Source organism: Hyla sarda, chromosome 6, assembly GCF_029499605.1.
Source record: "Hyla sarda isolate aHylSar1 chromosome 6, aHylSar1.hap1, whole genome shotgun sequence".
Lineage (NCBI taxonomy): Eukaryota > Metazoa > Chordata > Amphibia > Anura > Hylidae > Hyla > Hyla sarda.
The window spans coordinates 5,578,184-5,592,032 of NC_079194.1; the positions used below are offsets into that span (position 1 = coordinate 5,578,184).

The window sequence follows — 13,849 nt, forward strand, 5'->3', positions numbered from 1 at the left end:
ATGACAGCTTGATAACAGGCGTCACCCGGCTTTACATGTCTTCTGACAGGAAGAGCACACCGGACAGTACTGAGGGGGAAAGAGGCCAGATGACAGTTATTAGGTATCACCCGGCTTTACATTTCTCCTGACAGGAAGAGCATACCGGACTGTACTGTGAGGGAGAGAGGCCAGATGACAGTTATTAGGTGTCACCCGGCTTTACATGTCTCCTGACAGGCAGAGCATCCCAGACGGTACTTCTGGGGGATAGAGGCCAGATGACAGTTATTAGGTGTCACCCGGCTTTACATGTCTCCTGACAGGAAGAGCATACAGATAGAGGCTGGATGACAGCCTGATAACAGGTGTAACAGGGATACCGTTATTAGATGTAACCCGGCTTAACCAGACTCCTGATAGGCTGATCAAACAAATGTGGGGAGGGCAAGAGCCTCGGTACCTGACAACAGGACTAATAACAATATCCACCATTACAGCAGCTGTCACCCAGCTTCCCCAGACTCCTGACTGTACTGTCTGGAATAGATGCTGACAAACTGATAGCAGCTGGTGTAATGGTGGATACAGTTATAATATTATCACCTACTACAGTCAGGAGTCTGGGAAAGCTGGGTGACAACTGATACCTGTATCCCCCATTACACCTGTCATTACCCGGCGGCCTATCCCCTCAGGTATGGAGGTTCTGGTCGTCTGTATCACGTGATGCCTGTCAGGGCTCAGGTTCAGCCTGGTGTCACGTGATGCCTGTCAGGGCTCAGGTTGAGCCTGGTGTCACGTGATGCCTGTCAGGGCTCAGGTTGAGCCTGGTGTCACGTGATGCCGGGTGTGCGGTCATGGCCGCCGGTGCCAGGAGAACACAAGGACTTAGACAACCGTCATGAGGAGAACTACACGTCCCAGCAGCACAGCAGGTGCCCGGAGGAGCCTCAATGTCAGGGCCGCTGTTCCGGCCTCCTCCGCGCCCCCCGGGGCTGCCCTTCTCCTCTCACCCGGTTCTCACCTGTTCGCTCCCCTCCGCCTGTTCAGCAGGTAGAGCAGGACGAGCGCCGCCCCGGCCGCCGAGGAGTTCCGGACCGTCAGGTACTTGCTGTACACCGGCGCCATAGTCACTGTCAGGAGAGGAGGCGGGGCCTGTGCGCTGCGGCATGCTGGGAACTCTGCAAGGCCCCGCCCCCACCCAGCGTCCTGTCCCACCTCCCGTGTCATCTCCATGGTAACGGCGTGCCGGCTGGGTGGGTCACGTGCTATTGAGAGGTCACATGTGCACGATTACAAATCCCGCCCAGCGATCAGGAGTTTGCTGGGAGTTGTAGTATCACGGCACAGCTTGATTGTACACAGTGCGGCTCTACAGCTGTGCCGTGATACTACAACTCCCAGCATGCCCAGACAACCTGTAGCAGTCCAGATGTTGCAAAACTACAACTCTCAGCATGTCATGACAACCTGCAGCAGTCCAGATGTTGCAAAACTACAACTCCCAGCATGCCCTGACAAATTATGGCAGTCCAGATGTTGCAAAACTACAACTCTCAGCATGCCCTGACAACCTATAGCAGTCCAGATGTTGCAAAACTACAACTCTCAGCATGCCCTGACAACCTATAGCAGTCCAGATGTTGCAAAACTACAACTCCCAGCATGCCCTGAAAACCTGTAGCAGTCCAGATGTTGCAAAACTACAACTCCCAGCATGCCCTAACAACCTATGACAGTCCAGAGGTTGCAAAACTACAACTCTCAGCATGCCCTGACAACCTGTAGCAGTCCAGATGTTGCAAAACTACAACTCTCAGCATGCTCTGACAACCTGTAGCAGTCCAGATGTTGCAAAACTACAACTCTCAGCATGCCCTGACAACCTATGACAGTCCAGATGTTGCAAAACTACAACTCTCAGCATGCTCTGACAACCTGTAGCAGTCCAGATGTTGCAAAACTACAACTCTCAGCATGCCCTGACAGCCTTTGTCTGTCAGGGCATGCTGGGAGTTGTAGTTTTGCAACATCTGGACTGCCATAGGTTGGGAACCATTCTATGACCATGTCCAAGGCTGTCAGGGCATGCTGGGAGTTGTAGTTTTAGAACAGCTGTCCGGTGGATTTGTACTCCAATTTACACCAGAAATCATCACAAATTATTACTGAAATCTGCTCCATCGCAGAATGAAAAATGGCGTAGACTGCCCCCATATATAGTTGTAGGCCCCTATACTGCCCCCATATCTAGTTGTAGGCCCCTATACTGCCCCCATATCTAGTTGTAGGCCCCTATACTGCCCCCATATATAGTTGTAGGCCCCTATACTGCCCCCATATATAGTTGTAGGCCCCTATACTGCCCCCATATATAGTTGTAGACACCTATACTGCCCCCATATCTAGTTGTAGGCCCCTATACTACCCCCATATATTGTTGTAGGCCCCTATACTACCCCCATATATTGTTGTAGGCCCCTATACTGCCCCATATATATAGTTGTAGGCCCCTATACTGCCCCATATATAGTTGTAGGCCCCTATACTGCCCCCATATATAGTTGTAGACCCCTATACTGCCCCCATATATTGTTGTAGGCCCCTATACTGACCCATATATATAGTTGTAGGCCCCTATACTGCCCCCATATCTAGTTGTAGGCCCCTATACTGCCCCATATATAGTTGTAGGCCCCTATACTGCCCCCATATATAGTTGTAGACCCCTATACTGCCCCCATATATAGTTGTAGGCCCCTATACTGCCCCCATATATAGTTGTAGGCCCCTATACTGCCCCCATATATAGTTGTAGACACCTATACTGCCCCCATATCTAGTTGTAGGCCCCTATACTACCCCCATATATTGTTGTAGGCCCCTATACTACCCCCATATATTGTTGTAGGCCCCTATACTGCCCCATATATATAGTTGTAGGCCCCTATACTGCCCCATATATAGTTGTAGGCCCCTATACTGCCCCCATATATAGTTGTAGACCCCTATACTGCCCCCATATATTGTTGTAGGCCCCTATACTGACCCATATATATAGTTGTAGGCCCCTATACTGCCCCCATATCTAGTTGTAGGCCCCTATACTGCCCCATATATAGTTGTAGGCCCCTATACTGCCCTCATATATAGTTGTAGACCCCTATACTGCCCCCATATATAGTTGTAGGCCCCTATACTGCCCCCATATATAGTTGTAAGCCCCTATACTACCGCATAAATAGTTGTAGGCCCCTATACTGCCCCATATATAGTTGTAGGCCCCTATACTGCCCCCATATATAGTTGTAGACCACTATACTACCCCATATATAGTTGTAGGCCCCTATACTGCCCCCATATATAGTTGTAGACCCCTATACTGCCCCATATATAGTTGTAGGCCCCTATACTACCCCCATATATAGTTGTAGGCCCCTATACTGCCCCCATATACAGTTGTAGACCCCTATACTGCCCCATATATAGTTGTAGACCACTATACTACCCCCATATATAGTTGTAGGCCCCTAAACTACCCCAATATATAGTTGTAGGCCCCTATACTGGCCCCATATATAGTTGTAGGCCCCTATACTGCCCCTATATATAGTTGTAGGCCCCTATACTGCCCCCATATATAGTTGTAGGTCCCTAAACTGGCCCCATATATAGTTGTAAGCCCCTATACTGCCCCCATATATAGTTGTAGGCCCCTATACTACCCCCATATATAGTTGTAGGCCCCTATACTGGCCCCATATATAGTTGTAGGCCCCTATACTGTCCCCATATATAGTTGTAGGCCCCTATACTGCCCCTATATATAGTTGTAGGCCCCTATACTGCCCCCATATATAGTTGTAGGCCCCTATACTACCCCCATATATAGTTGTAGGCCCCTATACTGGCCCCATATATAGTTGTAGGCCCCTATGCTGCCCCTATATATAGTTGTAGGCCCCTATACTACCCCCATATATAGTTGTAGGCCCCTAAACTGGCCCCATATATAGTTGTAAGCCCCTATACTGCCCCCATATATAGTTGTAGGCCCCTATACTACCCCCATATATAGTTGTAGGCCCCTATACTGCCCCCATATATAGTTGTAGGCCCCTATACTGCCCCCATATATAGTTGTAGGCCCCTAAACTGGCCCCATATATAGTTGTAGGCCCCTATACTGCCCCCATATAAAGTTGTAGGCCCCTATACTGCCCCCATATAAAGTTGTAGGCCCCTATACTGCCCCATATATAGTTGTAGGCCCCTATACTGCCCCATATATAGTTGTAGACCACTATACTACCCCCATATATAGTTGTAGGCCCCTATACTACCCCCATATATAGTTGTAGGCCCCTATACTACCCCCATATATAGTTGTAGACCACTATACTACCCCCATATATAGTTGTAGACCACTATACTACCCCCATATATAGTTGTAGGCCCTTATACTACCCCCATATATAGTTGTAGGCCCCTATACTACCCCCATATATACTTGTAGGACCCTATACTGCCCCATACATAGTTGTAGACCACTATACTACCCCCATATATAGTTGTAGGCCCTTATACTACCCCCATATATAGTTTAGGCCCCTATACTGCCCCATATATAGTTGTAGACCACTATACTACCCCCATATATAGTTGTAGGCCCCTATACTACCCCCATATATAGTTGTAGGCCCCTATACTACCCCCATATATAGTTGTAGACCACTATACTACCCCCATATATAGTTGTAGACCACTATACTACCCCCATATATAGTTGTAGGCCCTTATACTACCCCCATATATAGTTGTAGGCCCCTATACTACCCCCATATATACTTGTAGGACCCTATACTGCCCCATATATAGTTGTAGGCCCCTATACTGCCCCCATATATAGTTGTAGGCCCCTATACTGCCCCCATATATAGTTGTAGGCCCCTAAACTGGCCCATATATAGTTGTAAGCCCCTATACTGCCCCCATATATAGTTGTAGGCCCCTATACTACCCCCATATATAGTTGTAGGCCCCTATACTGCCCCCATATATAGTTGTAGGCCCCTAAACTGGCCCCATATATAGTTGTAGGCCCCTATACTGCCCCCATATAAAGTTGTAGGCCCCTATACTGCCCCTATATATAGTTGTAGGCCCCTAAACTGGCCCCATATATAGTTGCAGGCCCCTATACTACCCCCATATATAGTTGTAGACCCCTATACTGCCCCCATATATAGTTGTAGGCCCCTATACTACCCCCATATATAGTTGTAGGCCCCTAAACTGCCCCCATATATAGTTGTAGGCCCCTATACTACCCCCATATATAGTTGTAGGCCCCTATACTGCCCCCATATATAGTTGTAGGCCCCTAAACTGGCCCCATATATAGTTGCAGGCTCTATACTTCCCCATATATCATTGTAGGCCCCTATACTACCCCCATATATAGTTGTAGGCCCCTATACTGCCCCATGTATGGTTGTAGGCCCTATACTGCCCCCATATTTAGTTGCAGGCTCTATACTGCCCCATATATAGTTGTAGGCCCTATACTACCCCCATATATAGTTGTAGGCCCCTATACTGCCCCCATATATAGTTGTAGGCCCCTAAACTGGCCCCATATATAGTTGTAGGCCCCTATACTGCCCCCATATAAAGTTGTAGGCCCCTATACTGCCCCATATATAGTTGTAGGCCCCTATACTGCCCCATATATAGTTGTAGACCACTATACTACCCCCATATATAGTTGCAGGCCCCTATACTACCCCCATATATAGTTGTAGGCCCTTATACTACCCCCATATATAGTTGTAGGCCCCTATACTACCCCCATATATACTTGTAGGACCCTATACTGCCCCATACATAGTTGTAGACCACTATACTACCCCCATATATAGTTGTAGGCCCCTATACTACCCCCATATATAGTTGTAGACCCCTATACTGCCCCATATATAGTTGTAGGCCCCAATACTACCCCCATATATAGTTGTAGGCCCCTATACTACCCCCATATATAGTTGTAGGCCCCTATACTACCCCCATATATAGTTGTAGGCCCTTATACTACCCCCATATATAGTTTAGGCCCCTCTACTACCCCCATATATAGTTGTAGACCCCTATACTGCCCCATATATAGTTGTAGACCACTATACTACCCCCATATATAGTTGTAGGCCCCTATACTACCCCCATATATAGTTGTAGGCCCCTATACTGCCCCCATATATAGTTGTAGACCCCTATACTGCCCCATATATAGTTGTAGACCACTATACTACCCCCATATATAGTTGTAGGCTCCTATACTACCCCAATATATAGTTGTAGGCCCCTATACTGGCCCCATATATAGTTGTAGGCCCCTATACTGCCCCCATATATAGTTGTAGGCCCCTATACTGCCCCCATATATAGTTGTAGGCCCCTAAACTGGCCCCATATATAGTTGTAAGCCCCTATACTGCCCCCATATATAGTTGTAGGCCCCTATACTACCCCCATATATAGTTGTATGCCCCTATACTGCCCCCATATATAGTTGTAGGGCCCTAAACTGGCCCCATATATAGTTGTAGGCCCCTATACTACCCCCATATATAGTTGTAGGCCCCTATACTGCCCCCATATATAGTTTTAGGCCCCTAAACTGGCCCCATATATAGTTGTAGGCCCCCATACTGCCCCATATATAGTTGTAGGCCCCTATACTACCCCCATATATAGTTGTATGCCCCTATACTGCCCCCATATATAGTTGTAGGGCCCTAAACTGGCCCCATATATAGTTGTAGGCCCCTATACTACCCCCATATATAGTTGTAGGCCCCTATACTGCCCCCATATATAGTTTTAGGCCCCTAAACTGGCCCCATATATAGTTGTAGGCCCCCATACTGCCCCATATATAGTTGTAGGCCCCTATACTACCCCCATATATAGTTGTAGGCCCCTATACTGGCCCCATATATAGTTGTAAGCCCCTATACTGCCTCCGTCTATAGTTGTAGGCCCCTATACTACCCCATATATAGTTGTAGGCCCCTATACTACCCCCATATATAGTTGTAGGCCCCTATACTGCCCCCATATATAGTTGTAGGCCCCTATACTGCCCCCATATATAGTTGTAGGCCCCTATACTGGCCCCATATATAGTTGTAGGCCCCTATACTACCCCCATATATCGTTGTAGACCCCTATACTGCCCCATATATAGTTGTAGGCCCCTATACTGCCCCCATATATAGTTGTAGGCCCTATACTACCCCCATATATAGTTGTAGGCCCCTATACTGCCCCCATATATAGTTGTAGACCACTATACTACCCCCATATATAGTTGTAGGCCCCTATACTACCCCCATATATAGTTGTAGTCCCCTATACTTGCCCCATATATAGTTGTAAGCCCCTATACTGCCCCCATATATAGTTGTAGGCCCCTATACTACCCCCCATATATAGTTGTAGGCCCCTATACTACCCCCATATATAGTTGTAGGCCCCTATACTACCCCCATATATAGTTGTAGGCCCTTATACTACCCCCATATATAGTTGTAGGCCCCTATACTACCCCCATATATAGTTGTAGGCCCCTATACTGCCCCATATATAGTTGTAGACCACTATACTACCCCATATATAGTTGTAGGCCCCTATACTACCCCCATATATAGTTGTAGGCCCCTATACTACCCCCATATATAGTTGTAGACCCCTATACTGCCCCATACATAGTTGTAGACCACTCTACTACCCCCATATATAGTTGTAGGCCCCTATACTACCCCCATATATAGTTGTAGGCCCCTATACTGCCCCCATATATAGTTGTAGACCGCTATACTACGCCCATGTTATGCCGAGCGCTCCGGGTCCCTGCTCCTCCCCGGAGCGCTCACTACACTCTCGCTCCCGCAGCGCCCCGGTCAGATCCACTGACCGGGTGCGCTGCGATACTGCCTCCAGCCGGGATGCGATTCGCGATGCGGGTTGCGCCCGCTCGCGATGCGCACCCCGGCTCCCGTACCTGACTCGCTCTCCGTCGGTCCTGTCCCGGCGCGCGCGGCCCCGCTCCCTAGGGCGCGCGCGCGCCGGGTCTCTGCGATTTAAAGGGCCAGTGCACCAATGATGGTGCCTGGCCCAATCTTCCCAATTACCTTGATTAGTTTCCACCTGTGCACTCCCTACTTATACCTCACTTCCCTTGCACTCCCTTGCCGGATCTTGTTGCCATTGTGCCAGTGAAAGCGTTTCCTTGTGTGTTCCTAGCCTGTGTTCCAGACCTCCTGCCGTTGCCCCTGACTACGATCCTTGCTGCCTGCCCCGACCTTCTGCTACGTCCGACCTTGCCTCTGTCTACTCCCTTGTACCGCGCCTATCTTCAGCAGTCAGAGAGGTTGAGCCGTTGCTAGTGGATACGACCTGGTCACTACCGCCGCAGCAAGACCATCCCGCTTTGCGGCGGGCTCTGGTGAATACCAGTAGTGACTTAGAACCGATCCACTAGCACGGTCCACGCCAATCCCTCTCTGGCACAGAGGATCCACTACCTGCCAGCCGGCATCGTGACAGTAGATCCGGCCATGGATCCCGCTGAAGTTCCTCTGCCAGTTGTCGCCGACCTCACCACGGTGGTCGCCCAGCAGTCACAACAGATAGCGCAACAAGGCCAACAGCTGTCTCAACTGACCGTTATGCTACAGCAGCTACTACCACAGCTTCAGCAATCATCTCCTCCGCCAGCTCCTGCACCTCCTCCGCAGCGAGTGGCCGCTTCTGGTCTACGACTATCCTTGCCGGATAAATTTGATGGGGACTCTAAATTCTGCCGTGGCTTTCTTTCCCAATGTTCCCTGCACTTGGAGATGATGTCGGACCAGTTTCCTACTGAAAGGTCTAAGGTGGCTTTCGTAGTCAGCCTTCTGTCTGGAAAAGCTCTGTCATGGGCCACACCGCTCTGGGACCGCAATGACCCTGTCACTGCCTCTGTACACTCCTTCTTCTCGGAAATTCGAAGTGTCTTTGAGGAACCTGCCCGAGCCTCTTCTGCTGAGACTGCCCTGCTGAACCTGGTCCAGGGTAATTCTTCCGTTGGCGAGTACGCCATACAATTCCGTACTCTTGCTTCAGAACTATCCTGGAATAATGAGGCCCTCTGCGCGACCTTTAAAAAAGGCCTATCCAGCAACATTAAAGATGTTCTGGCCGCACGAGAAATTCCTGCTAACCTACATGAACTCATTCATCTAGCCACTCGCATTGACATGCGTTTTTCCGAAAGGCGTCAGGAGCTCCGCCAGGATATGGACTTTGTTCGCACGAGGCGTTTTTTCTCCCCGGCTCCTCTCTCCTCTGGTCCCCTGCAATCCGTTCCTGTGCCTCCCGCCGTGGAGGCTATGCAGGTCGACCGGTCTCGCCTGACACCTCAAGAGAGGACACGATGCCGCATGGAGAATCTCTGCCTGTACTGTGCCAGTACCGAACACTTCCTGAAGGATTGTCCTATCCGTCCTCCCCGCCTGGAAAGACGTACGCTGACTCCGCACAAAGGTGAAACAGGCCTTGATGTCAACTCTGCTTCTCCACGTCTTACTGTGCCTGTGCGGATATCTGCCTCTGCCTTCTCCTTCTCTACTATGGCCTTCTTGGATTCCGGATCTGCAGGAAATTTTATTTTGGCCTCTCTCGTCAACAGGTTCAACATCCCGGTGACCAGTCTCGCCAGACCCCTCTACATCAATTGTGTAAACAATGAAAGATTGGACTGTACCATACGTTTCCGCACGGAGCCCCTTCTAATGTGCATCGGACCTCATCACGAGAAAATTGAATTTTTGGTCCTCCCCAATTGCACTTCCGAAATTCTCCTTGGACTACCCTGGCTTCAACTCCATTCCCCAACCCTGGATTGGTCCACTGGGGAGATCAAGAGTTGGGGGCCCTCTTGTTTCAAGGACTGCCTAAAACCGGTTCCCAGTACCCCTTGCCGTGACTCTGTGGTTCCCCCTGTAACCGGTCTCCCTAAGGCCTATATGGACTTTGCGGATGTTTTTTGCAAACAACAAGCTGAGACTCTACCTCCTCACAGGCCTTATGATTGTCCTATTGACCTCCTCCCGGGCACTACTCCACCCCGGGGCAGAATTTATCCTCTGTCCGCCCCAGAGACTCTTGCTATGTCTGAGTACATCCAGGAAAATTTAAAAAAGGGCTTTATCCGTAAATCCTCCTCTCCTGCCGGAGCCGGATTTTTCTTTGTGTCCAAAAAAGATGGCTCTCTACGTCCTTGCATCGACTACCGCGGTCTTAATAAAATCACGGTAAAGATCCGCTACCCCCTACCTCTCATCTCTGAACTCTTTGATCGCCTCCAAGGTGCTCACATCTTTACCAAACTGGACTTAAGAGGTGCTTATAATCTTATCCGCATCAGAGAGGGGGACGAGTGGAAAACGGCATTTAACACTAGAGATGGACACTTTGAGTATCTGGTCATGCCCTTTGGCCTGTGCAACGCCCCTGCCGTCTTCCAAGACTTTGTTAATGAAATTTTTCGTGATCTCTTATACTCCTGTGTTGTTGTATATCTGGACGATATCCTGATTTTTTCTGCCAATCTAGAAGAACACCGCCAGCATGTCCGTATGGTTCTTCAGAGACTTCGTGACAATCAACTTTATGCCAAGATAGAGAAATGTCTGTTTGAATGCCAATCTCTTCCTTTCCTAGGATACTTGGTCTCTGGCCAGGGACTACAAATGGATCCAGACAAACTCTCTGCCGTCTTAGATTGGCCACGCCCCTCCGGACTCCGTGCTATCCAACGTTTTTTGGGGTTCGCCAATTATTACAGGCAATTTATTCCACATTTTTCTACCGTTGTGGCTCCTATCGTGGCTTTAACCAAAAAAAATGCCAATCCCAAGTCATGGCCTCCTCAAGCGGAAGACGCCTTTAAACGGCTCAAGTCTGCCTTTTCTTTGGCTCCCGTGCTCTCCAGACCTGACCCATCTAAACCCTTCCTATTGGAGGTTGATGCCTCCTCAGTAGGAGCTGGAGCGGTCCTTCTACAAAAAAATTCTTCCGGGCATGCTGTTACTTGTGGTTTTTTTTCTAGGACCTTCTCTCCGGCGGAGAGGAACTACTCCATCGGGGATCGAGAGCTACTGGCCATTAAATTAGCACTTGAGGAATGGAGGCATCTGCTGGAGGGATCAAGATTTCCAGTTATTATTTACACCGATCACAAGAACCTCTCCTATCTCCAGTCTGCCCAACGACTGAACCCTCGCCAGGCCAGGTGGTCTCTGTTCTTTGCCCGATTTAATTTTGAAATTCACTTTCGGCCTGCCGATAAGAACATTAGGGCCGATGCTCTTTCCCGTTCCTCGGATGCCTCGGAAGTTGAACTCTCTCCGCAACACATCATTCCTCCTGACTGCCTGATTTCCACTTCTCCAGCCTCCATCAGGCAAACTCCTCCAGGAAAGACCTTCGTCTCTCCACGCCAACGCCTCGGAATCCTCAAATGGGGTCACTCCTCCCATCTCGCAGGTCATGCGGGCATCAAGAAATCTGTGCAACTCATCTCTCGCTTCTATTGGTGGCCGACTCTGGAGACGGATGTCGTGGACTTTGTGCGGGCCTGCACTGTCTGTGCCCGGGATAAGACTCCTCGCCAGAAGCCCGCTGGTTTTCTTCATCCCCTGCCTGTCCCCGAACAGCCTTGGTCTCTGATTGGTATGGATTTTATTACAGACTTGCCCCCATCCCGTGGCAACACTGTTGTTTGGGTGGTCGTTGATCGATTCTCCAAAATGGCACATTTCATCCCTCTTCCTGGTCTTCCTTCAGCGCCTCAGTTGGCTAAACAATTTTTTGTACACATTTTTCGTCTTCACGGGTTGCCCACGCAGATCGTCTCGGATAGAGGCGTCCAATTCGTGTCAAAATTCTGGAGGGCTCTCTGTAAACAACTAAAGATTAAATTAAACTTTTCTTCTGCATATCATCCTCAATCCAATGGACAAGTAGAAAGAATTAACCAGGTCTTGGGTGATTATTTACGACATTTTGTTTCCTCCCGCCAGGATGATTGGGCAGATCTTCTACCATGGGCCGAATTCTCGTATAACTTCAGAGTCTCTGAATCTTCCTCCAAATCCCCATTTTTCGTGGTGTACGGCCGTCACCCTCTTCCCCCCCTCCCTACCCCCTTGCCCTCTGGTTTGCCCGCTGTGGATGAAATTTCTCGTGATCTTTCCACCATATGGAAAGAGACCCAAAATTCTCTCTTACAGGCTTCATCACGCATGAAGAAGTTTGCTGATAAGAAAAGAAGAGCTCCCCCCATTTTTTCTCCTGGAGACAAGGTATGGCTCTCCGCTAAATATGTCCGCTTCCGTGTTCCCAGCTACAAATTGGGACCACGCTATCTTGGTCCTTTCAAAATTTTGCGCCAGATCAATCCTGTCTCTTATAAACTTCTTCTCCCTCCTTCTCTTCGTATTCCTAATGCCTTTCACGTTTCTCTTCTTAAACCACTCATCATCAACCGTTTCTCTCCTAAACTTATCTCTCCCACTCCTGTCTCCGGTTCTTCTGACATCTTTCCTGTAAAGGAGATACTGGCCTCCAAAAAGGTCAGAGGAAAAACCTTCTTTTTGGTTGACTGGGAGGGCTGTGGTCCTGAAGAGAGATCCTGGGAACCTGAGGACAATATCCTGGATAAAAGTCTGGTCCTCAGGTTCTCAGGCTCCAAGAAGAGGGGGAGACCCAAGGGGGGGGGTACTGTTATGCCGAGCGCTCCGGGTCCCTGCTCCTCCCCGGAGCGCTCACTACACTCTCGCTCCCGCAGCGCCCCGGTCAGATCCACTGACCGGGTGCGCTGCGATACTGCCTCCAGCCGGGATGCGATTCGCGATGCGGGTTGCGCCCGCTCGCGATGCGCACCCCGGCTCCCGTACCTGACTCGCTCTCCGTCGGTCCTGTCCCGGCGCGCGCGGCCCCGCTCCCTAGGGCGCGCGCGCGCCGGGTCTCTGTGATTTAAAGGGCCAGTGCACCAATGATGGTGCCTGGCCCAATCTTCCCAATTACCTTGATTAGTTTCCACCTGTGCACTCCCTACTTATACCTCACTTCCCTTGCACTCCCTTGCCGGATCTTGTTGCCATTGTGCCAGTGAAAGCGTTTCCTTGTATGTTCCTAGCCTGTGTTCCAGACCTCCTGCCGTTGCCCCTGACTACGATCCTTGCTGCCTGCCCCGACCTTCTGCTACGTCCGACCTTGCCTCTGTCTACTCCCTTGTACCGCGCCTATCTTCAGCAGTCAGAGAGGTTGAGCCGTTGCTAGTGGATACAACCTGGTCACTACCGCCGCAGCAAGACCATCCCGCTTTGCGGCGGGCTCTGGTGAAAACCAGTAGTGACTTAGAACCGATCCACTAGCACGGTCCACGCCAATCCCTCTCTGGCACAGAGGATCCACTACCTGCCAGCCGGCATCGTGACAGCCCATATATAGTACGGCCCCATATATAGTTGTAGACCACTATACTACCCCCATAAATAATTGTAGGCCCCTATACTACCCCCATATATAGTTGTAGGCCCCTATACTGGCCCCATATATAGTTGTAGGCCCCTATACTAACCCCATATATAGTTGTAGGCCCCTATACTACCACCATATATAGTTGTAGACCCCTATACTACCCCCATATATAGTTGTAGGCCCCTATACTACCCCCATATATAGTTGTAGGCCCCTATACTGCCCCCATATATAGTTGTAGACCCCTATACTACCCCATATATAGTTGTAGGACCCTATA

General features: G+C 49.7%; 1 protein-coding gene across 2 annotated transcripts in view; it reads right to left on the reverse strand.

Moving 5' to 3' along the window:
• Positions 1-1,211, reverse strand: part of ABCD3 (ATP binding cassette subfamily D member 3) — an 83,929-nt gene extending 82,718 nt beyond the window's left edge. Inside the window, exon 1 of one of the 2 annotated variants that reach the window (XM_056523114.1) lies at positions 1,007-1,211. In XM_056523114.1, coding sequence (XP_056379089.1) covers positions 1,007-1,110 — 104 coding nt within the window. In that variant the 5' untranslated portion in view covers positions 1,111-1,211. The remainder of the gene's footprint in view (positions 1-1,006) is intronic. The other variant, XM_056523113.1, reaches the window with a different exon arrangement.
• Positions 1,212-13,849: the final 12,638 nt, after the last annotated feature.